The 25594-nt window shown below is 40.8% G+C and overlaps 1 protein-coding gene across 1 annotated transcript in view; it reads left to right on the top strand.

Annotated features, from left to right (window-relative positions):
* Positions 1–25594, top strand: part of FBN1 (fibrillin 1) — a 259408-nt gene that overhangs the window by 47320 nt on the left and 186494 nt on the right. The window contains exons 4-5 of the mRNA XM_062205862.1: positions 3200–3295; positions 6617–6712. Of these exons, the coding sequence (XP_062061846.1) occupies positions 3200–3295; positions 6617–6712 (192 nt within the window). The remainder of the gene's footprint in view (positions 1–3199; positions 3296–6616; positions 6713–25594) is intronic.

Genomic DNA, 25594 nt, shown 5'->3' with positions numbered 1-25594 from the left:
CTTTAAAAGAGAAGAGTAAGTACTCTAAGAAAAAAAGCTGCTCACAACTGGTTTGAGAAGGAGGAAATCAGAAAAGAAAAGAATGAAATGGGTCTTGAAAATAGATAGTATTTGACTATTTGCAACTGTATGTGTGATATGTATTGTGGATTAAGAGATAGAGGCAAAGATGGGGCTGGTGTTGTGGATTGAGCTGCTGCTTACGACACTGGCATCTGTATAGGAGTGCTGGTTTGAGCCCAACAGCTCTGCTTCTGATCTAGCTTCCAGCTAAGGTGCCAGAGAAGACAATAGATGGCTCCTGCCCTGCACATTATAGACCAGAGTAGAGTTCTTGCCTGGCTCAGACATGGCTATTGCAGCCATTTGAGGAGTAACCAATGGATGAAGGATCTCTCTCTCTCTCTCACTCCTCTTCTTTCCTTCATTCTCTGTTGCTCTGCCTTTCAAATAAATACATCTTAAAAAGAATTAGATGCAAAGAGACAGGTTAGAATGGGGGATTCCATGGAGAGTCTAGCACAGACAAAGTAAGTGCCAGGCATTTTGCGTGGGGCAAAGTAGGCAGTTGGAAATACTTGTTGAGTGAATGAATGACTGATAAGTTAGTCTCAGGGGACTGAGTCAGAGGACATAGTAAGAGCATGCACAGGGGCTCTGAAAGGTGGGACTGTGTGGAAGTGGGCCTTGAATGCTGTGAGATAGAGTTCCTAACTATGAGAAACAGTGACTTGATCAGCCCTTGTCCTGACTGTTGATGTACAATTTAATACTTTATCCCTTTTAGTATTTTGTTTTGTTTGTTCTAGATAATACTATTGGTTGAACTCTGTAATTAACACATAATTATTCTTAGGTGTTTACATTTATCTGAAAAGTGATCCCTGTTAAATATAAGAGTAGGAATAAGAGAGGGAGGAGATGTACAATTTGGGGCATGCTCAATCGGACTTGCCCCAAATGGTGGAGTTAGAAGTTAGAAATGTGCCAGGGGATTCCAATACAATCCCATCAAGGTGGCATGTACCAATGCCATCTCACTAGTCCAAGAGATCAATTTCAGTTCACAACTGATCACACTGATAGGTCTAAGAGTCAAAGGGATCACACAAATAAGACTAGTGTCTGCTAATACTAACTGATAGAATAAAAAAAGGGAGAGAACGATCCAACATGGGAAACGGGATACACAGCAGACTCATAGAATGGTAGATGTCCTAAATAGCACTCTGGCCTCAGAATCAGCCCTTAAGGCATTCAGATCTGGCTGAAGAGCCCATGAGAGTATTTTAGGCATGGAAAGCCAAGACACTTTGGCAAAAAGAAAGGGGGGGGGCTAAATGAAAGATCTCTGTGAGTGAGATCCCAGTAGAAAGAACGGGCCATCAAAGAAGGAGGTACCTTTCTCTGAAGGGAGGAGAGAACTTCCATTTTGACTATGATCTTGTCTAAATAAGATCAAAGTCAGCAAACTCAAAAGGCTTCCATAGCCTTGGAAACCCATGACTAGAGCCTAGGGAGATTACTGACACTATAAACAAGAGTGTCAAATTGTTAAGTCAACAACAGGAGTCACTGTGTACTTACTCCTCATGTGGGATCTCTGTCCTTAATGTGTTTTCCAATGTGAAGTAATGCTATAACTAGTACTGAAACAGTATTTTACACTTTGTGTTTCTGTGTGGGTGCAAACTGATGAAATCTTTACTTAATATATACTAAATCGATCTTCTATATATAAAGAGAATTGAAAATGAATCTTGATGTGAATGGAATGGGAGAGGGAGCAGGAGATGGGAGGGTTGCGGGTGGGAGGGAAGCTATGGGGTGGGGGAAGCCATTGTAATCCATAGCTGTACTTTGGAAATTTATATTTACTAAATAAAAGTTAAAAAAAATACAGGAGAGAGAAGGAGCTTTTAATGGTATTTCAGTTAGTGTATGACATGTTCACTATCTCTTTCAACTTGACTTAACTGTATCTAAGAGGGTATAGTAAATGTTGGGTTCTGCACCTTCCTTTCCCTGTTGTGTGACTGAGATTCTTGTAGTTCACTATTTAAAAATGGCCTTTTCTTCTGAAGTCAAGTAGCCACTTTGCAATTCTGTCCTGAGGATGCCCAACGAGAAGTACTGCCTGGGGCAGCCGCTGGCTGGAACCTCTCTCTGGTTTGGGGAGAAGATTTGGCCCTGTGTATTGGGAAGACTGAGCATAAGCAGCTGACTTCTGCACTTGCACACAGAGAGAGGGTCCTCTTCTCCTATGTAAAAGCATTGTGCTCTCTTTCTTGGGAGTTTATTTCCACCGTGTAGAGGCCAGGACAGAGGAAGCCAAACTTCAGTGCCTAATCCTGGCCTCCCTGTTTAGGGATATTTCAATAAGGATTAGTGTTTAATTCAATCAAGCCCTTGGTCTTTTCCAAGAAGGGTAACTGTTGCTTCTAGAAGGATAGAGAATAGCCTGGGATTTTAAAAAAGATTAGGTGGCGACAGCCTGAACACTGAGGAACGAGAGCAGACGCCTGTGCTGTCATGATGTTGATGTCTCACGATGGAGCCTGCAGGTGTCATTATTCCGGCTTCCTCTGGCATCACATTGTCTCAGGCCTCAGGCTGTCAGCTCACGGTCTTTCTACCATGGGCCCTGCAATGTGCACTTCTGTAGGTGAAAATGTGTCAAAAGGTGGTTTCCAAATACTGAGGGTCTTAATTTAGTTTAAGGTTACAGTCTAAACAAGCAGCTTTTTTCTGAGCCAAGCCCAGCTATCCCCATCATCAGTCTTGTTATTAAATAGCTTTCTAGGTATTTTCTTTTTTCTATTTTCTGTCTCTAAATTATTTAAAAACTCCTGTGGCATTTATTATTCTACAGCTTTTCACAGGAAAATTATTGCTCTTATAATCTTGTATGATTACTGGAGACATTACTTATTTGTTTACAGAAATGATGATTCATCAATAATGCTAAAATAGACAACTCTTTTGGCACAATTGGAGAATGTCAAATTATATTGCATTGTAAATGATTTATATACACAGATGGTAATGTTTAACATTATTAGGCCATTTCTGCTTAAATATATGAATCTCAAAAAGCGATTTATTTTCCCAAATAACTAAAAATTGACTCTTATAAACTGTTATAATCTATGCACTTAAGTTGCAAAAATGAATCATTTTTTTCTTCTTTTTCCCCAAGTACAACACTGTAATATTCGCTGTATGAATGGAGGTAGCTGCAGTGATGACCACTGTCTATGCCAGAAAGGATACATCGGGACTCACTGTGGACAACGTAAGTAAACCACGGTTCTTAGTGGTCTCACAATTAACCTCTGTGTAGACACATAACCAGGTATTTGCTGATGGGTTTTCTTCGGTCACAGCATTTTTACAGATGCTTAGTGAACCGTACAGATGAGCAGATCACTTACCTGACACACTTGGGATCAAACTTCCCATGGGATCTTGTTTATAGGTTGTTTGATTCACTTTGCTCTCATTTCCCATCCCTTCTCTGCTTGTCTCCCTTTGATTTGCAGTCACTACCTAGAGTGCACAATTCTTTGTTCCAGAGGCAGACCTTCCATCACTTGCTGAACCTCTCTACCTGGATTTTCAGGACACACCTCAAAGTTTTTCAACATTCAGGCTCTCTTTCTCCCCAGACATCTGTTTTTTGTTCATTAATGAAACTGCATCTCTCTAGTTTCCAAGTCCAAATTTTATTGGTGTAGCACTTATTACCTGGTTGTTGGTTTTTTGATTCATTCCTCAGCACCACTTGCTATGTTTACTCTCTACCAGTCCCTGACCTATACAGAAGATGAAAATTCCTTTTAAAAGATTTTTTATTATTCTGTGATGAATGTGCATATATATATATGTCTATACCCTCAGAAAACTTTGGAAGTTCAAAAAATAAAAACTAAAACCCATAATTCAATCATTCCAGATACTGCATTATAAACTTTTAATGCATATTTGATATATGAGATCTCATTTTTGGTATATGAGGTTCATGATATCAAAAATTTAAAAATACATTTTAATGGTTGTGTAATACTCCATTATATGAATGTTTTGCTATTTATTTCATGAGTCCTTAATGGTAAGCATTGTTAAGTATGCTTCTGGATTTTGCTATTGTATATATATTTGCTATGATGAATTATGCTATTATAAATAAAGTTGTAAACCAAAAACAAATGCCCTGGTGACCATCCACATACTACAGTGTGGTAAGAATATTGCTTGAGTTTTGTACAGCACAATGTGGAGAGAGGTAGAACAACCTCTCCAGTGTGGACAACTCTTGAGCTAAGTCTTGAGGGATAGGTAGTTCACCTGCCAGGTGTTGGGTGATGGACCTTTTAGGTAGAAGGCACAGTTTGAGCCAAAGCACTTGACCAGGATGTAACATGGGCTTTGAGCCATAGCAGGTGCTTGTTGTTGCTAGAACTTAAGTGCTCAGGGAGGTGATGGGAGGGGAAATAAAGTCAGATGGGAAGTCATAGGCCAGGCTTCAGTGCTTTTGTACAAACTATGTTTGCTTCTAACGCAGAGCCAGGAAAGGGAAGTGAGAGAACAGCAGTAAATAACAACCACATTACACCCATTGCATCACCTAATGTGTGCTGGGCGCATTTGTTCACTCTTTACATGTATTGACTCATGTAATAGACAACACCTCTTTGAGTTAGAGACCTAGTTATTACCTCCTAACAAATGAGAAAACTCAGGGTAAAGACTGCAATTTCTCCAAGGATGGACAGATGGTAAATGGCAGAGTTGGGATTGGAACCTAAGCTGTCTGACTCCACAGCACATGTGTTTAATGTTCCAAAAGGCAGGCCCTAAATACTTAGGAAGTTCTACAGTGAGAAAGATAAGGGTGGCCACAGTGTGGATGAGAAGCTGGAGAAGGAAGAAACAGAAAGTAGGATGACAAGTCTTAAGTAAGCTGTGGCTACATAGATGGTGAGGTAGGCGTGGATTCAGAGACGTTTCAGGAGAATTTGGAGGAGCTCCTGGGAATCTCTCTTGCTCCCTTTGATACTCTCTGAAAGAGTTCAGTCCAAATCCCAGCATACAACATATGCTCAGAATTAATTTCTTAAACTTTAGCTTCCTCATTTGTAAAATGGGAAAATGGCTTAGATAATCTTAGAATTTCTTTACTGTCTAAACTCTCTTTGTTTTTCCCAAACCATAACGTAAGATATCAAAAGAACTGCTAATATGCCCCTCCAATTTTGTGCTAAGAAATGGATTCCTGTCACCATCTTTGACTGTTAGAGGTTGTGCTATTTTAGGTTCTCTGGTGCCAACTTGTACAAAGACAGAATTATATGCACAGAGGTTTATTAAGGAAATACCTGTGAAGAATAAAGGAGAGACGAATCAGGAGTTGGAGGGGATGTCTTTCAGACTATGATGGCTGTTTGGTTCCTGTGCAAGGAGAGAGAGAAGGAAGGATGATTGTACAGGAGCCTTAGAATATTACATAGCTCTGAGAAAGCGTTGGCCAGCTGAATGGGGAGCCCAGAGCAAAGATCGCCCACCAGGAAGTTCCAAGATGGGCAGAAATGGCCACTTTCTAGAATCCTGCTGTGTTCACAGTCACTCACTGAGATTACGCTTTGGTGTGACCACTGCAGCTGAGCTGAAGAAGTAAAATGGCTGGAAGCTGTCTGCGAACTAAGCTCCTTGTAGTAGATTCTCTATAGGGGAGATCAGAGTGACTCAACTCCATGTTTGCCCTGGAGTTCCAAACACAACTCTTATAACTGCCATCTGTATGGGTAGAAGTAAAATAGAGAGAGAATCAATGAAGGAACGTGAATTTAGATGGAGGCATTAGAAACGGCTCACAGAGGAGTGTGGTTTGAGCTGGGCTTTGAGGAGTATGTAGGACTGAGGGATTTGTCAGGGAAAAGCCCATCACCCATGAAGACGATGCCTGTGAGAGTTGTAGGAGATTGTATAGGGAGGAGTTATTCATAACATGAACTTTTGTTTCTTGTTTAATGCCTCTCCTAAAAAGTACCTCTCTGAAGTGCCTCTGGACTTCTCTCACCAATAGTTTCTATAGATTCTGTTACAGCACTCAACTGGGGCTTCATTATGTTGCTTAAATCACTGTCAGTATTAACGTTTTGTCCTTGCAGGTAATTGTGTGATTTAACTTGCGATGCTTCTGTAAGGGTGACATCTGCAGGTCTGATGTTTCTTCTTAAAGGAGCCCTCTCTAAATTAAACATAAATCATAAGCAGAAAGAACCAGCTTGCTAAAATGTGGTTTCCACCCCATCCAGTGAAGTCTCTTAGAAACCACTAGTTTAGATGAAAAATTCAGAGTTTTGCCTTGATGCTTCGCAGAAGGAAGCTGTTGGGGTTAGCACATGGACAAGGTCATTGGTTCCAGGACGTGTCACCTAAGGTTGCCTGAGGAACATCTGAGGATCTGTATCTGTGGTGTGACTGTTTAAAAAAAATGCATCAGTGTGATTGTGGTTATTTTGAATCTTTATTGTTAGCCTTTCAGGGAGCATAAGAGTTACTGCATCAGCATCTCCTCTCAGTAAGGGTCCTCTGCTCTCTCTTTCTGTTGCAGCTGTCTGTGAAAGTGGCTGTCTCAATGGAGGGAGGTGTGTGGCTCCGAATCGATGCGCATGTACTTATGGCTTCACTGGACCCCAGTGTGAAAGAGGTAATGGAATTCAAAATCATTTGCATGAAGGCATTCTTGCGGCTAAAGCTGTTATTGATTTGTACAGTCGTTGGGTTTGTGTGTCTAATGCATAAATTTTTGCCAAGCTGGTCTCTGAATTGTCAGTGGAGAGGTCCCTAGAATGACAAGACAGTGGCCCCAAACCTATGCTTGTTTTTCTGCAATTCCTGCCCATGGGGCATAGCACTTAATAGGGAGCACATACAGGACCAACTGGCATAGAGATAAAGGGGTGGGGCATTTTCTACCTGGGAAGGGATTGAGTTTCTTATTATCTTAGTACATTAGAAAAGTGATCACAAGCAAAACATATGTATGGAAACGGGAAAGTTTAGGATGAGAAATACCTGAACAGTTGTTGGATACAAGCTCAGCATTCAAGGTTCACTGTGGAAATACTGCAAGTCTGCTGATGAACTGTGCTGTCAAGTATGTTGTATGTGGTTTATTCAGTGTTCACTGCAGCCTGCTGAAGGGTGATTTTTGCATAGAAGACCAAAGCTCTTAGAGGTCCATGGATATCCTCAAGGCCATACATAATAAAAAGCTTTCATTTGAATGTGGATTTTCTGTTTTCAAGTCTGATATGTATTGTTGTTTATATAAGAGAAATGGTCCACCTGATTTGCCTATCTATACAAGTGAAGATGATATTGGAATATATGTGGATGTACATGATTCTTAAGTTTTATCACCCTGAACTTTGGCTTTGTCAATCATCTTGTCTCAACATTCATAGCCATTTTATCATCATTACTAATTTTATAATGAAGATTTAGAAGGTTCATTTCATACAGAAAAGCAATTAAAATATACTAAAAGTTTTTAAACTGTAATATTACAAAATTTAGATAATTACAGAAAGATCTGTTTTTCTTTTTTGGGGAGCTTTAACTGTTTTGTGTTTCAAGTAAAAACATTCTCTGCAACATGCTGTATCACAGGGTTATTGGCAGATAAATTGCGACTGTATACATAAAGCATTTCTTGATAGTGTAGTAAACTTTCAATAAATAGAAATATTAATAAAATCTGTTCTAACCCGACAATAGTTCTTGTACCTAATATAAGCTGACAGCAGATAAGAAATAGCCAATATATCTCTGCTTCAGAGTTCAATGCTCATAATTTCAACAAATGGAAATTAATCTGGATTTATCCAGGGTGGGGTGCTATATAAAACTTAGGTTGTGGGATCAGAGACTTTGGACTGAAGTACAGCTCTGCTGTTATTCTAGCTGAATGACATGAGCAAATCACACACAATGTAGTGATTAAAATAAGTAAATAACAAAGCCATAGCATTCTTGGCACCTAGACATTTAGTGAATGACAGCCGCTTCCCTCCTCCTAAGGCACCTGCTACCACCAGCACTGCAGAAGATAGTTTTACTTGTCAGAGGAAGGCACACAGGTGACTGCCTACAAGTAAGATGTTGTTCTTCTAAGCTGGAAAGTAAAGATTGAGAAGCAGAGGCTGGATATATGTCATTTCAATCATATGGCAGAGAGAAAAAAAAACAGCAGACAGTGCTATGTGAGACTTTTTTTTTCTGTTTCTATTTCTAAAAGTTAATCTAAACTCATTAATAAAGCAGTAGTACATCTTTTTGCAAGTAACTCTAGGTCAATTGCTATTATTACTGGATAAATAATATTGTATCTCTGTTCATGAGACCACTGTATGGTATTTGTTGACAGGTGATACATAATGGACTCGTGACCTATATGTTGCATTCTGGTATCCTTTTAGGGTTCCTCCTTATATTGTTTCTCTTTAACTTGTACAGATATACTTTTATTTTTATATTTTATAGGTAAGTAATTTATATATTTGTATCTATTTCTCTAGAGGGAATAAAGACACCAGAGTCTATCAGGTAGTATCATTTTGTGGCCTTATTATTTAATCAGTGAGGATGTTGTAGGAGATCAGAACTGTTAATCTGTAACTTGAAGATCATTTTTCAGATGGTAATAGTGACTTTAGTTTGTTTTGGAAAAATTAAAAATAACATGAAGTTATAGGGCATTTAACTTGCTACAAAGAATGAGACTCAGAATTTAGGTATTGATGGAAAACAGTCTAAAATACAGAGTGATATTGAACCATTCCATAGTTATTTCATCAAAGAGTAGATGCCTTCCTAAGATCAAGAAATGAATTGAATGGATTAAGTCACTAAAATGCTAATCAAAACTGGCTACTACTCAGGGATTTCTCCCAGTTTTGTGTCTTTAATTGCCCCCCTTCAGGGAGAAAGGCTATCGAGAGAAATAAGCAGCAAGGTGCAAATAGATGTTAGCTCCAAGGAATCTTCACAGTAAGACTGTGATTGTCTTGGTGATTATCTAAATCAGATCCACCCCCCCTGGCAGATTTGCCGGCATTGCTGGTAGGGAGATTGGAGAACAGAAGCCAGGCACCCTTTAATCATCACTCTCAGCTGGTTCTGTCCACAAGTACAGTCGCAGACCTGCAGTGGCGGAAGGGAGACAAGGGAGAGGGGCAATCTCTTTGATTCCAAAATTGAACTTCCAGTGATAGACTCTTCCGAGTTTCCTGCTCTTATGAATGTCGTGTGCTTTCCTCTGTAAAGGATTACAGACAATATATCTCCTACTCAAATGCGTGTTTGTGATTTTAAGAATGATGAGTGAAAATGTAGGATGGAGTTTGGAAAAATCCATCTTGCTGCAAAGGGAAGTATTCAGTGTGGCTTCTGATAGTATATTTAGTGTATTTATGAAGTTGTGTGTTACAGGATAGCTACCTAGGCTAATGGCATTCTGTTTTGATTGGGATGTAGATTTTTATTTTAGGAAATGAACTTCTAGGAAGCTTCTAGAGGTTTCCCTTCTCCCTTCCTGGGGGCTGAGTTTGCTGCTCCCCCTGCATTCTCCCTAGCACTCTCTCCACACCCTTTTCATAGTATGTACCAAATTACATTGAAACAAGTTTCCATCTCCCTCCCTCTTCCCAGAGCTCAACTTCTCCAGCAATAATTGCAGATTAATTACTTTTTTAATTCCCATGTCAGTCAGTCTTAATGCTTGATGCTTAAGATGTGCTAATAAATTTTGAATAAGACTCATGTATAGCATCAGAAAACTAAACTTACAATTCTTGGATATGGACAATACCACATGTAAATAATTGCTTTTTGCCTATTTGTCCGCAGTCCTGTATATTTGTCATTGGCTTCATGTTAGCCAGAGCTTATCACAATGTCAATGCCTAATTGAATTCAGCCTCATCTTTCAGAAATATGATCTTTCAGGACCACAAAAGTGTCATTTTCAATTGACAAGGATGCAAAAAAGAGGTATGTTCTGATCAAAATCCAGTGGCAATAAAACCAAAAGCAAAAAACTTCCTATTATGATGTAACTCATATAGAAGGGAATGTTTACAATATAAATTATATTACAATATAATTTATATCAGAATACAAATCTTTGTCCCTGGGATATCTTGGAATTTTTATACATTTGCAAGTATCTCAGAGACCCAATGCATGTGTGAAATACCCTTAGAGAGTGATACTAACAGAATTTGGATCTCTTTAAGCTGGTAAGTGAATCCTAATAACCCATGATCATAGCATTTTGGTGTGTGATGGAAGGAGGCTTGAATTTATGAATCATAACTCTCATTCAACAAATACAGTCAGTTTATGAAGCCAGGTTGTATCACTTGTAGCTCATAGCTCTTATAATAAATGTTTAAAATAAACATATTTAACATATTGCTTAGTCTCATTGGGCAGGTAGCAATGGTATATAGTACCATGGCCTCTCTGTACCCAGAAGGAGGAAAGTTGCAATCTATAACTTGTTTGGCCTGCAGTGTTGACTTTTTAAAAACTGAATAGGAATAGCTTTCAGTACATTCTTCAATTTTTAACAGTCCCCACTGCTCCTTATTGTGATACATCTGGCTCACTTCATTCATTCAACTTGCTTCTTGGCTCCTGTGGGCATTCAAGTTTGTGAACTCCTGCTGTACCCTCTATTAAGGATTGCATCTCTTTATGTATGTGGATGTTTTTCTAAAGGTTTTATTTTTTTATTTTGAGAGGTAGAGTTACAGACAGAGAGGGAGAGACAGCGAGTAAGGACTTCCATCTGCTGGTTCACTCCCCAAATGGCTGCAATGGCTAGAGCTACGCCAATCCAAAGCCAGGAGCCAGGAGCTTCTTCTGGGTCTCCCACCAGGGTGCAGGGGTCCAAGGACTTGGGCTATCTTCCACTGCTTTCCCAGGCCATAGCAGAGAACTGGATTGGAGAGGAGCAGCTGGGACACAAACCAGTGCCCATATGGAATGCCAGTGCTGCAGGCAGAGGCTTAGCCTACTATGCCACATAGCCCATGTTTTTTTTTTTTTTTAAACACCAAGTTTCCTTCATTTTTTTTGCTCTTAAGTCCCTGTACATACACATTTATTGTTTTCTTGTTGTATATCCCTTCCCCCACCCACAGGGCCTTCTCTCTGCTTGGGCCTTGAGCAACCAGTAGAATTTATCATTGCCCAAGCTCAGTGGTACAGTATGTTATATTTGTTATCAGAATATTGAAATGAGGTCACTGCCTGTTTTTGGCAATGACAACACAAGCTGGTTGTGTATTGCTGTAGTTGCTGCCAAGAATAGACCATGTGGAATCACACTTCTTCTTGCCATCTTGCCTTAGAATATAGACCATTAAAAATATCATTCAATACTCTTGCATTCAGCACAGTGAATTGTCTGCATGGATGAGACTTCCCAAGGTTCTCGACAAAGCAGAGCCATATGATGGGATAGATCTGAGCTTGGAGAAGGGACCGGGGGAGGTAATATAATGATGAACAGGTTTGAGGAAGAAGAGAAACAAGGAACGAATGCTGCAAACACGTGAAGAGAAGCAGAAGAATTAGGAGAGCACCAAGTCCAAGAAGCCAAAGGCAAGAAGCTGTTGAAGAAATAGTTTGGTAATTGTTAGACCCATCAGAAGGTCAGGAGAGAACAAAAATCATGCAGAGGCCCTAGGCATGATTACAGCTGGTGTGTGCTGCTCGCTCCCAGTGGACCAGGCAGTGTGCGGAGCCCAGGACTTTGGTGTTTTGCAGTAACCTTATGAGGAAAGTCTTACAATGAGTCTCAGTTTATAGAATATAAGCAGAGGTTAAGGAGAGATTAAATAGCTTGTTCAAGTGTTGAAACTGAAGTTGATCCATTTAGGTGCTAAGCCTGTAGATATAAGCACTGTGCTATACTTGGACTTTACTAGGAAGGGGGGTGTTGGTAACCATAGAAAATTTTCTAAGAAATGACAAGAAGAAACTGAAGACTGTGAATATGAAAAAAAGAAGATTTTTTAAAGCAGCATTAAAAATTTTGATCAGATACATACTTTCCTCCCAGGTAAAGTGGAGCAACGTTGATTTAAAATAACTTTAAAATGCAGAAGAAAAGAGCTTACGTGTCACCAGGATATACTTAATGCAGAGACTGCAGTTTCTCTGTTTGATTTCCTTGATTTGAAGACACCAGTTACTCATGTAAAGAGAGTGATTTCTGTCTGCTTGCATGACATATATGAGAAGTCTCAATGGAAAATATGGGAAAAAATGCATGGATTAAAAAATATAGCATAGTGGGTAAAGCCAACACTTGTGATACTAGCATCCCATCTGGGTGCCGGTTTGAGTCCAAGCTGCTTCACTTCTGATCCAGCTCCCTGCTAATGCACCTGGGAAAGCAATAGAGGATGGCTCAAGTGCTTGGGCCTCTGCACCCATGTAGGAAACCTGGCTGAAGCTCCTGGCTCCTGGCTTCAGACAGATCCATCTCTGGCCGTTGTGACCATCTGGGAAGTAAACCAGCAAATGGAAGATCTCTCTGTTCATCTCTCTCTCTCTCTTTCTCTCTCTCTCTCACTCTGCCTTTCAAATAAATAAATAAATCTAGAAATTTTTTGCACCAAAAAAACTTTATCTTTTATTATCTTTTAATTCCATTTTCCATGGACATTTTGCAGTACTGTCATACATGAGCTCCAAAAAACCAAACCAATGTGCCAAAACATAGACATATGAACGGAATACACCATTCAATGTAGTTTTCATGGAAAGTTTTGCAGTTTTCCTTCAATATTTCAATTGTTGAAAACATATTTGAAACCTCCTTTTAGGAAATGCCTATGTAGAGCCAGAACCATGTGCAAAAGGATATGGGCCATTTTGTTTCTTTTGAGGAGGCATTGTGAGTTTTCAGAAGTAGTCCGAAATTATTTACTTTTAATTTTAGTAACTACAGTGGATAACCAAAAATTGTAGCTATTTAGGGTGAACAATGGACTTAGAATAAAAAAACAATGAAAATAATTTCCTGTTGTGGCTCATAAAGCACATGGAATAGAATTAATTTAGTATTAAACTTTATGTGAGCCAGAGAATTGAGCCTTTTAGAATAACAATAATAATTATAACAGCAAGAACTTTCCTCTGATTCCTCCATCTGGAGATCTTCATCATGTACCATCAGAGTGTCAGCGTGCTCATGGGTTCTTCTAGATTGTGGTTCATTTGTTCTGTGTTAAATTCCCACCCGAGTCTAAAGTGTGAAGACAATGCTTGAATTTTTGCCGACTGAAAGAGGTCTGTTGGTTTAAATGCTGGCTATTAGTAGATAAAGCGTAAAGGAAAGCATTGTTGCACTCTTACTTTAAGGAAAGGAAACAATGGGGGCAAAAGTAGAGTATGATAAAGATGAAAGAGTGGAAATAAACCATAGTCCCTTAGAGAACAGAAGAGTGGAAAGTAAATTAGCTCTTATGAGTAAGCACTTGCTTCCTAGGGAATTACTGTGTTAATGGAGCTGGCAAGGTTCGTGGCAACAAACCACAACTAAGTTGATTACAATTCATTCTTGTATATATGTTTGAGAAACTGATATCCTCACTCCTTGGTTTCCCTGATGATATAAAAATGTTGATTTTTCACAGACATCTCAATAGTAATTGCACTGGACTGTTTTCAAAAATCCATCATATTAGGCAGCTGATAAGTATTTGTTATGGAAACCCAAGAGTGCAATGTCTACACTATGTCTAGTGAATGGAAGGACTAACAAATATCTTAGACACACTTAAAGAGCTTCATGGAATTAGGAACTGCTTTTTCTCCTTTTATTTAAAATAAATTTAATTGTGTAAATTTGAATTTTTAGCATGATATATGGGATACATATAATAAATTGGCTACCACAGTGAAGTAAATTAATATATCTGTCTTCTCACATAGTTACTGTTTTGTGACAAGAGCAGCTAAAATCAACTTACTTAACACAAATCTCTGATACAATGCAGTTTTTTAAAATTGTTGTCATTTCAACATTATTCATGGGGCCGGTGCTGTGGCATAGCAGGTAAAGCCGCCACCTGCGGTGCCGGCATCCCATAAGGGCGTCAGTTTGATTCTTGGCGGCTCCACTTCCAATCCAGCTCTCTGCTATGGCCTGGGAAAGCAGTGGAAGATGGCCCAAGTCCTTGGACCCCTGCACCCTGGTGGGAGACCCAGAAGAAGCTCCTGGAGCCTGGCTTTGGATTGGCATAGCTCTAGCTGTTGCAGCCAATTGGGGAGTGAACCAGCAGAGGGAATACCTCTCTCTCTTTCTCTCCTTCTCTCTGTGTAGCTCTTTCAAATAAATAAATAAATCTTTAAAAAAATTATTCACAAAGCCAAGGCATGGAAACAACCTAAGTGCCCACCAACAAATGAATGGAGGAAGAAAATGTGGTGAGGATACCTCAAAGAATTAAGGGAAATGGGATTAAAAGATAAATATATTGTTGCAAAAAATTCAAAATCCATATGTAGTTTTTTTAGAATATTACTCTTCTGTGAACACTTTGAAGAAATATCATGTACAGTGGAATATTATTCAGCCTTAAGAAAGAGATCCTGCTATTTGTGACAACGTGGATGAGCTTGGGGAACATTATGCTGAAGGAAACAAATGAAACAGAAAAAAAAAACTTATGTGATCTCATTTGTATGTGGACTTTTTTAAAAAGAACTATACAGAGATAGAGAATAAAACAGTGGTCACCAGGAGAGTGCGAGAGTGTGTGTGTGTGTGTGTGTGTGAGCACGCATGCGCCTGAGGTGGAGGAAATATGAGAGCTAGATCAAAGAATACACAGCAGCAGATACGGAAGATGAACAAGTCTACAGATACAACGTACCTCAGGAGTGCTTTTCTGGCATCCACCCTGACCTAGGGGTTTTCTGAAAGGCCTTGATGAAAAAAGAGATTCATTTTTTTTTCCCCTCTGGATGGAAGTACATTTTACGAAGCAGTGTTTGCAACACTAATTTCGCGTTTCAGATAGCCATTATTAGAGTTCCCGGTGTGAATGCCATAGACTCATGCTCATTCTCCAAGTGCCTGTAAAAGGAAAGCTCCAAGTTTGCTTCTTCCCAAAAGGTAAGAAGCATTGCATTGCTGTGACTAAGATACGTTGAAGCCTGATGAGCCTCACTTTGGGTATTGGTTCTAAATAAATAACAACACGTAGATAGCAGAGGCAGAATTCCCTAAATGTTACTATGCATCTAACATGGTATTGCAACATTTGGCAACAAGTGGGCTTTGAATAAACTTGATTTTCCTAAAATAGTTCCAGGAACTCCATCTGTCCTTGTTTTATTGTTGAGTAGCTGTGTGCCCTGTACGTACCTGGTATGAACAGGCATGGCTGGTAGGATGCAATGAGAAAGCAGCTTTGTTTCCATCTCCCGCTTGCTGTCCATCTTGCCCCCTCTGTTGGCTAGTTCCTCTTCTGGTGGATGAAATTCTTTGGATCCTTTCAGAATTTCTTCTCCATAAGGTCTCAGTGTGGGCAGAGGCATCTGTGTCCTACTGTGGCCTACATTCTCCTTTTTAACCTCTAAGTATTCAGTGGTACCTCCTGCCTTGTGAGTCCTCTTTGATACCCTAAGCAGCCTTCTGGGAAGGGACCCAAGCTCATCCCATATCAGCTTTTTCTTGTAGTGGCTCACAACGAGTTGGTGGGAAACACACATGTGTTTTTCGCAACAATAAATTGCCAATTTTGACGTAGTTGTGAACCCTCCCTAGAATCTGCTTGGGAGCTTTCTGCCAGCCTGTTTCCCAGCGCTGATAGTTGCAGAGTACAGTGGATGCTTAGCACGTAACCTGAGCAGTCTCCCCAAAGTCCTCCTCATGGCTTGGCTTCATAAAGTGGCACTCGTGCGATTCCCCAGGAAGCGTTTGTGACACTCTGGCCCTCACCCAGACACCCCCCCTCCCATCTCTTATTCCTTTGATATGCATGATCATCATCATATCCTTGGAGATTAGGCCTATTGTTTCCCACTTGACTTCGAATGTTACTTTTCTTTTGTTCTTCAACTGCAACTTCCTTTACATCCTTTACATTATTGAAGTGAATAATTTAATATAGCCATTTAAGTTGATGGAAAATCTGGTGTCACGATTTCATCTTCAAAGACTTTGTTGTTGACTTTATTTTCTATTTTTTTTAAGCTCATACAAGCCTTTGTAAAAGGTAAAAGGAGGGGCTGGCATTGTGGTTAAGCCACTACCTGTGATGCTGGCATCCCAGATGGGCACCAGTTCTAGTCCCTGCTCCTATGCTTCCAATCCAGCTGCCTGCTCTTACACCTAGAAAAGTAGTGAAAGATGGCTGAAGTTTTTGGGGCCTTGTACCCATGTGGGAGGCCTGGAAGAAGCTCCAGGCTCCTGGTTTTGGCCTGGCCCAACCCTGGCTATTGCTTCCATTTGGGAAGTGAACCAGCAAATGGAAGATCTCTCTCTCTCTCTCTCTCTGTCTCCCTCCCTGTCTTTCTCTGTAACTCTGCCTTTCGAATAAACAAATAATTCTTTTTCTTTTTTAAAGGGTGAAACTAGTTTTCATACTTTGGGGATACAATATCAGCTCAATTAAATCTAAAGGAGCAAAGGTCTATTGCAAGTCTTCCTGTGGTGGCCTTCCATTCTTCTACACTGAGCTTTGGCCTAAATTCTATTTGAGGCAGGATAATGGGATTTTTAAAAATTCCTCTTTGTGTGTATAATTTAGTGAAAGGGCTAGTCTATTTTTGAAACAGTTTGAGCTGAATCTTAAGGATAGTAGTCTGGAGACCCTTACCAATTTTATATGCTCAATTGAGAGTATTTCAGAACACTTGGTGTTTATGTTCCTCAGGAGTTCTGGTCTCTAGAGAGTCTATGCTGTTTTTGGTTTCTGAATGTATATTGGACAAAAATATGAGGCTTCATGGTCCAGATGATGTGCCAAAGTACTTTTTGTAGAACATTGGTCCCATGGGAGGTTCCATGAAATGAAGTTTCCATGGTCCATATCATCTTGGAAACTCTATACCATGTTCTCTTCTTGGAGAGGCACTAGGCAGTATTAGCATATTAGCTCTTGGGAGTCCTGCAAGAAACTGTTTTGACTTTGTTTAACCCAGAATTTCCAAACACGTTAATTTTTAAAAAGATTTATTTATTTATTTATTTGCAAGACAGAGTTAGAGAGAGAGAGAGAGAGAGAGAGAGAGAGAGGATATTCTGAGAGGGAATCTTCCATCTGCTGGTTCACTCCGCAGATGGCCACAATGGCCAGGGCTGGACCAGGCTGAAGCCATAAGCTTTATCTCGTTCTCCCACATGTGTGGCAGGGTCCCAAACACTTGGGCTGTTGTCAACTGCTTTTCTCAGGCCATTAGCAAGGAGCTGGATTGGAAGTAGAGCAGCTGGGACTTGAACTATCACCCATATGGGATGCTGATGCTGCAGGCAGTGACTTAACCCACTCTCACTTTGTTGCAACACTGACCCCCACATCCATCAATTGTACAATCTCTCCCCACCACACACACACGTTTTCTCCCTTAACACCTTTAACATCCTTATCCTGAAGATCTGGATTCTGATTATTTTGATAGCCATTTCGAAAATTATTTGACATCTTTATTCAACATCTGTCTTCTCAGTGGATACTTGAAATCCATATATGATTCTCATTCTGAAGATGATTATTTGTCTAAATATCTAGAAGATTTTGGAGGAAGACCTTTGTTATGTAGCCAGTCATTCCATTTGGTCAAGTAAGTGCTGGATAAAGTGCTCAACCCCTGAGGATTGGTTCCCAAATATTTTAATGTGTCACCTCGGCAAAACTGGAGTATCTCATACTGTCCTGACAGATTCCTGATTCCTAATTATTTGATGTGTTTGGCATGCCTGCCATCCTTGTTCCTATCAGCCCTGGGGGTATTATTTCTAGAACTAGGAGTATCAAATGTTTTTATGGCTAAAGCTCCCTTTTATTGACTGGTTAAATCCTTTTCTTTCAGTGTCAAGTTTAAGACTCCTCCCCTCTCCAATCATTTCCTTATCAAAGGGAACTCCCCCACGCAATTCCACCACCATCCAAGCAGCTTCTGCTTCCTGGACCCTATTCACATTTCAATTAGTTGGTCCAGGTATCTATTACACTTTTGGCTTTTGTCATTCACTTTAAGAATTACATCAGCCAATTAAGCATTTTTATTTCTCTAATGAATTCTTGTATTTTATTACATTTTAAAGTAATTAAATGACCTAGTCCTTTTTTTGGTTATATATACTGATAATTTTCAATAATGTTTGCTAAGTGTTCAGGAATGAGTATATTCACTTTTTTTAAAGATTTATTTTATTTATTTGAAAGAGTTACAGAGAGAGGTAGAGCCAGAGAAAGAGAGAGAGAGGTCTTCCATCCATTGGTTCACTCCCCAAATGACCAAACAGCCAGAGCTGAGCTGAGCTGAGGCCAGAAGCCAGGAGCTTCTTCCAAGTCTCCCACACGGGTGCAGGGGCCCAAGGATGGGCCATCTTCTACTGCTTTCGTAGGCCATAGCAGAGAGCTGGATGGCAAATGGAGCAACCAGGACTTGAACCGGCACCCATATGGGATGCTGGCACTGTAGGCTGGTGCTTTAACCTGCTGCGCCACAGTGCCAGCCCCTCACTTTCTTGAAATACTTTTTTCCACATACATTTATTGGTTCTTGTTTGGAGATACTTCTTTTTTTAAAGATTTATTTATTTATTTAAAAATTAGTTACACACAGAGATAAGGACAGGCAGAAAGAGAGAGAGAGTGAGAGAGAGAGAGAGAGAAAGGTCTTCCATCTGATGGTTCACTCCCCGATTGGCTGAAACGGCCCGAGTTGTGCTGATCCGAAGCCAGGAGTCAGGAGCTTCCTCCAGGGCACCTACGTGGTTGCAGGGTCCCAAGAACCCAGGCCATCCTCTACTTTCCCAGGCCATGGCAGAGAGCTGGATCGGAACTGGAGCAGCCAGGACCTGAACCGGCACCCATATGGGATGCCAGCACTGCAGGCAGTGGCTTTACCCACTATGCCATAGTGCCAGCCCCAAGATACTTCTATCAACATAAAACCATCTAGAATCCTGTCTTATGGATTTAAAGAAGTTTTATCAGCAAGTTAAAATATTTTAAGCTTCCTTAAATGTTGTACTTACTAAATGTATCATAATTAATTTATTAATTTTTAAAATACAGAATATTTGTGTATGTATTGTTTTCAGTGTTTTCTTTAAAAAGTAAATTTGGCCTATCGGTCCCATATACGGGAATTATAAAATGTATTAATCTATTTTGGGGGGTAGTAAGACACTTATTTTCCCCATAGATCTATGTCTGATCTTCTTACTGTCTCATTAGTACCAAACCCCATGCTGTGGAGAGTAGATATTAACTATCTGTTGATTAATGTAACTGCGGGTGCTTGAGAATGATGCTTGTATTAGTTTGCTTTCTGTTGCCACAACAAAGTTGCTGAGGCTGGGACCTTTATAAAGGAAAGACATTCATTTAGTTCACAGTCTTGGAGCTTGAAAGATCGAGATCAGCCAGCCCATGGATTCAGCTCCTGGGGAGGGCCTCATAACAGAGGGTGTCATGGCGGTGAGAGTACTTGCAGAAGAGGGCCCGTGTTGAGACAGGAACGGCAGAGCAATCTTGCTATTTTGTGACAACCTGCAGGAATTAACTGGGTTCCCATGAGAACAAGGCTTTTACCTTCTGAGGGCAAGGTCCCCAATGACTTAACCACTTCTCAGCATTGTCACTCACGCCGAGGACCGAGCTTCCAAAGCATGAATCCTTAGGGAGACACTCAAACCATAGCAGTAAGCTGTAGTGTTTCAATACTAACCGTATCTGTTTCATTCACCATCTTAAGAAAAGGTCCTCTGAACAACAGTATTTACAAATCCATCTGTGTTTCATATGGCATAAAGCACATGAAAAAATATTCTATAGCTTTCCTACTACATGCTTCCCACAATAATCCATCTCTGGGCTGTTTCAGAAGAGGTTTATATGTAAACAGCAGGTTGAGGTATGTCCTCGGGACACAAAGATTCTCTAATATTTCAACTCATAAACTAGTCCACGTCCACGTCTGTGTCTGCAGGGCCCTGCATGTCTCACCTGCCCTCTCGTGGGAGGCATTGTTGAATCACTGTTGTAGGACACTGAACAGGTTAAAAGAGAAGGCCTCCAGGTTGGAGGAAGCTTTTACCCAAATTGAAAATGTTTTTGCAAACATGCACTAGCCTTTCCTAAATGTATTGGAGTTGTAGTGTAGCAGTAAAGCTGCTGCTTCCGACACTGGCATCCCAGTTGGATGCTGGTTCAAATCCAAGCTGCTCCACTTCTCATCCAGCTCCCTGCTAATGCACCTGAGAAAGCAGTAGAAGATGGCCCAAGTGCTTAGGCCCTTACACCAATGTGGGAGACTGGAAGAAGCTCCTGGCTCCTGGCTTTAGCCTGGTCCAGCCCCCGGCATTGCAGCTATCTGGGGAGTGAACCAGCAGATGGTAGATCTCTCTCTCTCTCTCTCTCTTTGTCTCTCCCTCTCCCTCTCTCTGTAACTCTGACTTTAAAAAAAAATAAAAAGACTTATTTTTATTTATTTGAAAGGCAGAGTAATGGAGAAAAGAGAAAGAGAGAAGAGAACGAGAGACCTTCCATGTGCTAGTTCATTCCCTAAGTGGCCACCGTGGCTGGGGCTGGACCAGGCCAAAGCCACAAACTCCACCTGGGTCTCCCATGTGGGTGGCAGGGCCCACGTACTTGAGCCATCTTCCGTTGCTTTCCCAGGCGCATTAGCAGGGAGCTGGATTGGAAACGAAGCAGCCAGAACTTGAACTGTTGCTCAGCTATGGATTACCAGCAGTGCAGGCAGCAGCTTACCCAGCTGTAGCACAACACCAGCCCCAGCATGCGTTAGCTTTTAAAGCAGCCTTTCTTCCCTGAAGTTCCAGTGGAAATTCTCATAATAGGGATGCCAGTGGTATTTTCTGTGAAACTAGTGAACTTTAAAAGACTGAGGCCAAGTCAGAGCCCTCCAGAGGTAAATTTTGATTCAGGCTTTGTGTAATGATTTATAAACTTCACTTGAACAGAGGAGAATATTTTGGAACTTTCCTATACAATGGGAAAAATAAAAGCAGAATCATACCTAGCATCTTAGTGATTTAAAACCAGCTTTGGAAAGTAGTGTGTCCTAGAATTTGAATTGTCCCCTTTGTGGAAAACAACCCTTAAACACTGTAGAAAATCCTGTAATTTTTTTCAAATAACATAATTTGGAGCGGGACAAGGCTCTTTCTTTTCAGACCTTATTTAGGCCTCATTTCTTTCTGCACTGTTTTTCCCGTTGCCGAGCAGAACAGGCTATCACAAAACCAAACAAAGGCAACAACTCTGGGAAGTCATCAAAACCTTTTACTGAGCTGACTTGAAGTGTACACAGGACTCTCCCATTTGCACAACTCCTGGATTGTTATTCTTTACTTTTTATGAATGAGGGGAAATGATAGGGGGATTACTTTTACAACTAAAATATATCTCAAAGGAGTCTTCATTCTAGCTTGCCAATATCAAGTGACAATGATTTTAGTGTTGTGATTTAAAATGCCTAAGTAGGGGCCGGCACTGCAGCTCAATAGGCTAATCCTCCACCTGTGGCACCGGCACCCTGGGTTCTAGTCCCGGTCGGGGCGCCGGATTCTGTCCTGGTTGTTCCTCTTCCAGTCCAGCTCTCTGCTGTGGCCCAGGAGTGCAGTGGAGGATTGGGCCCTGCACCTGCATGGGAGACCAGGAGAAGCACTTGGCTCCTGGCTTCAGATCAGTGTGGTGCGCCGGCCGCAGCGGCCATTGGGGGGTGAACCAACGGAAAAGGAAGACCTTTCTCTCTGTCTCTCTCTCTCTCACTATCCACTCTGCCTGTCAAAAAAAAAAAGAAAGAAAGAAAAAAAAATAAATGCCTAAGTAGGAAAAGTTTTGTATGTGTGTGTGTTTAAATTGCTGATGATGCCTAGAAAATGGGTCGAGAACTCAGACTCTGAAGAGAAATCTTGCTATTGCTGGTTGTGGGGCCTTGGGCAAGTCGTCACATGTCTCCCAGCCGCAGTTTCCTAATCTGTACAGTGGGGATAAGAGAATATTTATTTGATGAGATTGTTGGGAAGATTAAATGAAATAACTCATAAAGTTCTCAGCATGTTTAATAAGTATTAATAAATATTAGCCATTAACATCCTTGTTCTCGTGACAGTGGGAGTAATCTTAGTTGAAAATTGATGTTTCATAAATAGTATTGTAATGTAAGCTAAATATCTTATCTCAAAAATATTAATTTTCAAAAATTGCTGATCCTCCTCATTCATTGACATGTAATACAAAGGGTCTTCAAAGAGTTCTGGGAAAATGTGTGTTATTAAAAAAAAAACTATGCATGGATTTCGAAAATGTATGGCACTAAAATTTAACTTCTAATTTTATTTTCCATGAACTTTTAGAAGTACCCTTGTATGTTTTTCAATTTCTCAGGACCACATTTTTCCACTAATTGTTTTACACAGTGTGTATATCTTACGTATTTTATTAAATGTATGTTAGGAAAAGAGTTGCAGATTGGTGCCTCTTCACATGGGACACCAAAAAGAGTGCATAGAATAGAGAAGGCATAGAATAGAGGCATAGAATAGAGAGGAGGCAGTGTACAAATTTACAGCCAACCTAAATTTATTCAGAGAAAATAAATTCATAAAGGTGGGTGACCAACTGCTGTAGTACACATGATGGAATACATGGCAGAAGGCCCTGACCCCCAGGGACTGGGCCTTTTTATGTTTAAGGAAGGCTAGGGATGGGAGTAGAGTAGGGGGCAGCAGGCGGAGGGGAATTCCTGGAACTGCTCTTTCAGGTGGCTGTGAGGGGTGGGGTATGAAGGCAATAGGATGTAAGACCCAACTGAGATTCAAGGACGAGGAATAAATTCCAGTGTTTATCTATCTTTTGGGTAATGAGCGAATATGGATGAGGTTTGTATCTTTGTTCCATCAATGTATCCTAAATATTTCTTTAAAAAATGGCATCATAAAATTTGCATACAGCGCTGAAGTTAGCTCTAAACTTAGAGGCCCTATTGTGATCATTCTTTCCCCTTAGAAGTTTTGTTATTTTACTTGAACAGCGTATTTTTTGGATCCTCTATTCCGATGAAGCCCAACATTCTTAGCTGGATATAATGTCAACCATGTGCTTTTCTTCAAAACACACCCAACTGTTGTAATTGCCACAAAGGCTAAAACTGCAATAGTGCAAGTGGTAATAAAAGGAGGAGAAAGTAAAGGGGGAGTGAAAACCCCTTTCTGTATAATATAATGATGACTGTGTCCCTGAAAAGCATTTGCTCTCCCAACAACGAGCCAAAGGTTATTAAAAGGATCTGTTTGCTTTTACTGACACATAGACACAGAAGGGGAAATGAACTTGTCTGTTCATAAAAAGGCCAGCAGTGAAATATAAGAGGATGGATGTGGCAATCTAAAACAGTGAGAGCTAGATAATAGACACTTGCCCAAAGCAGAATAAACTGAGTATGCATGTAAAGTAGATAATCAGTCTCTAGGTGGATGGGAGACGTTGAGTCTCCTATGGGGCAGTCAGGCTGGCTGGGAGGAGGAGGTGCCTTTGCCCCAGAACCATGTTGTCAGTCTTCTTTCCTTACAAAAGAAGAAAAGCCTTAATCTCAGAGGACTAAGCTGGAAAAAAATTTAGCCTACAATAAACACACACATTTCCTTCTCTTTCTTTCTTCCTTCCTTCCTTCCTTCCTTCCTTTCTTTCTTTCTTTCTTTCTTTCTTTCTTTCTTTCTTTCTTTCTCTCTCTCTCTCTCTCTCTCTCTTTTTTTTTTTTTTTTCAGAGTTAGACAGTAAGAGAGAGAGACAGAGAGAAAGGTCTTTCTTCCATTGGTTCACCTCCCAAATGGCCGCTACGGCCTGTGTGCTGTGCCAATCCGAAGCCAGGAGCCAGGTGCTTCTCCTGGTCTCCCATGCAGGTACAGGGCCCAAGCACTTGGGCCATCCTCCACTGCCTTCCCGGGCCACAGCAGAGAGCTAGACTGGAAGAGGAGCAACCGGGACAGAATCTGGTGCCCCAACTGGGACTAGAACCCCGGGGTGCTGGCGCCATAGGTGGAGGATTAACCTAGTGAGCCACGGCGCTGGCCAAACGCACACATTTCAGGGCACCCCCCTTAGTGATCAGTTTTGTTAAATTAATCCATAAAATGGTATAACATGAAGCTGGAAAAAAATCATTCTAAGCAGAGACATGAGTTCATCTATCACTCATCAGTTACTTCTCAGGCACTGGGCCGATGACGGGAGAGACACAAGAGTAGGTGACACACCCTTGCCCCCACCTCCTGGAGTGGCGTTGTGGTCTGGGAGATGGCAGCAGTGGGTGGAAGGGCGTGTGTCAAAGCACTGCCCGGAGCAGGTTACCATGAGCAGTAGAGCCGTGACACCCACACCGGGGAATAATGACGCCCTGCAGATGTTTCTGTAGACTCTAGAATTCTGATGGCTTAGGCTGTCTGTGAGCACTGCGCGAAAGCACCCCAAACTACTGACACTGTCAAGGTGGGAGAGTTTTTAAAGATTTCCAGTGCCCTTCGTAGTCAGAGGGATATTGCTTAAATTGCTTTTCCCTTAATCCTTGGGCTCCTACAGGGACTGTGAACTCTAGTTTTCCCCAGGCACATTATTAAACTGGAACTCAGATGTTCTAAAATGCATAAAACGAGTACACCATAAAAATGGTTTGTTTAGGCATCAGGCGTTTTGAGATAATGCATGCTTTTGAGTGGACGCCTGCAGACTTGTCCCTGGAGAATGCCTTTGGATGTCATAATAGCTATTCTGGCTTCAATAAATCATTTGCTATTTGGACAAGTCATGGCCACCACCTCAGTCGCTAGATACATTTGTAATGGTTTATGTGAACAATAACAACAACCACCTAGCAACATACTAGGCCATGTCATTTTTATAATACCACATGTGGTTTTGTGGGTTTTAGAAGGATAAATTCTTACTGCGTCTAAAGATCTTGAAAATGAAACAGCAAATGCTGTTGGAGGCCCACTGTGCACAATAGATGGAATCGTGCTGCATGGTGTATGGCTGTATTTAAGACTGACGCATGAGTTTCTGCTGGTTTATTCATACTTTTCTGGCTCATGAAGAAAGGCCTATAGCAACCGTTTTCACCATTTTATGCCAGTGTGTGGCATTCAGTAGCTCAGTTAAGTATATGATCACTGGATAAATAAAAAGTGAGTAGTTTTTACTTTATGTGACTCAAGTAAGAAATGACTGATCTACCATCTGTCCTTTTGGTAGATAGTTTTTCCTTTGACCTTTGAAAACCATGAATGGTGTCACTTAGCAGCCAC

This window comes from Lepus europaeus, chromosome 11 (assembly GCF_033115175.1).
Source record: "Lepus europaeus isolate LE1 chromosome 11, mLepTim1.pri, whole genome shotgun sequence".
Lineage (NCBI taxonomy): Eukaryota > Metazoa > Chordata > Mammalia > Lagomorpha > Leporidae > Lepus > Lepus europaeus.
The sequence above is the reverse complement of the archived record's forward strand: the minus strand, read 5'-3'. Positions and strand labels throughout refer to the sequence as shown.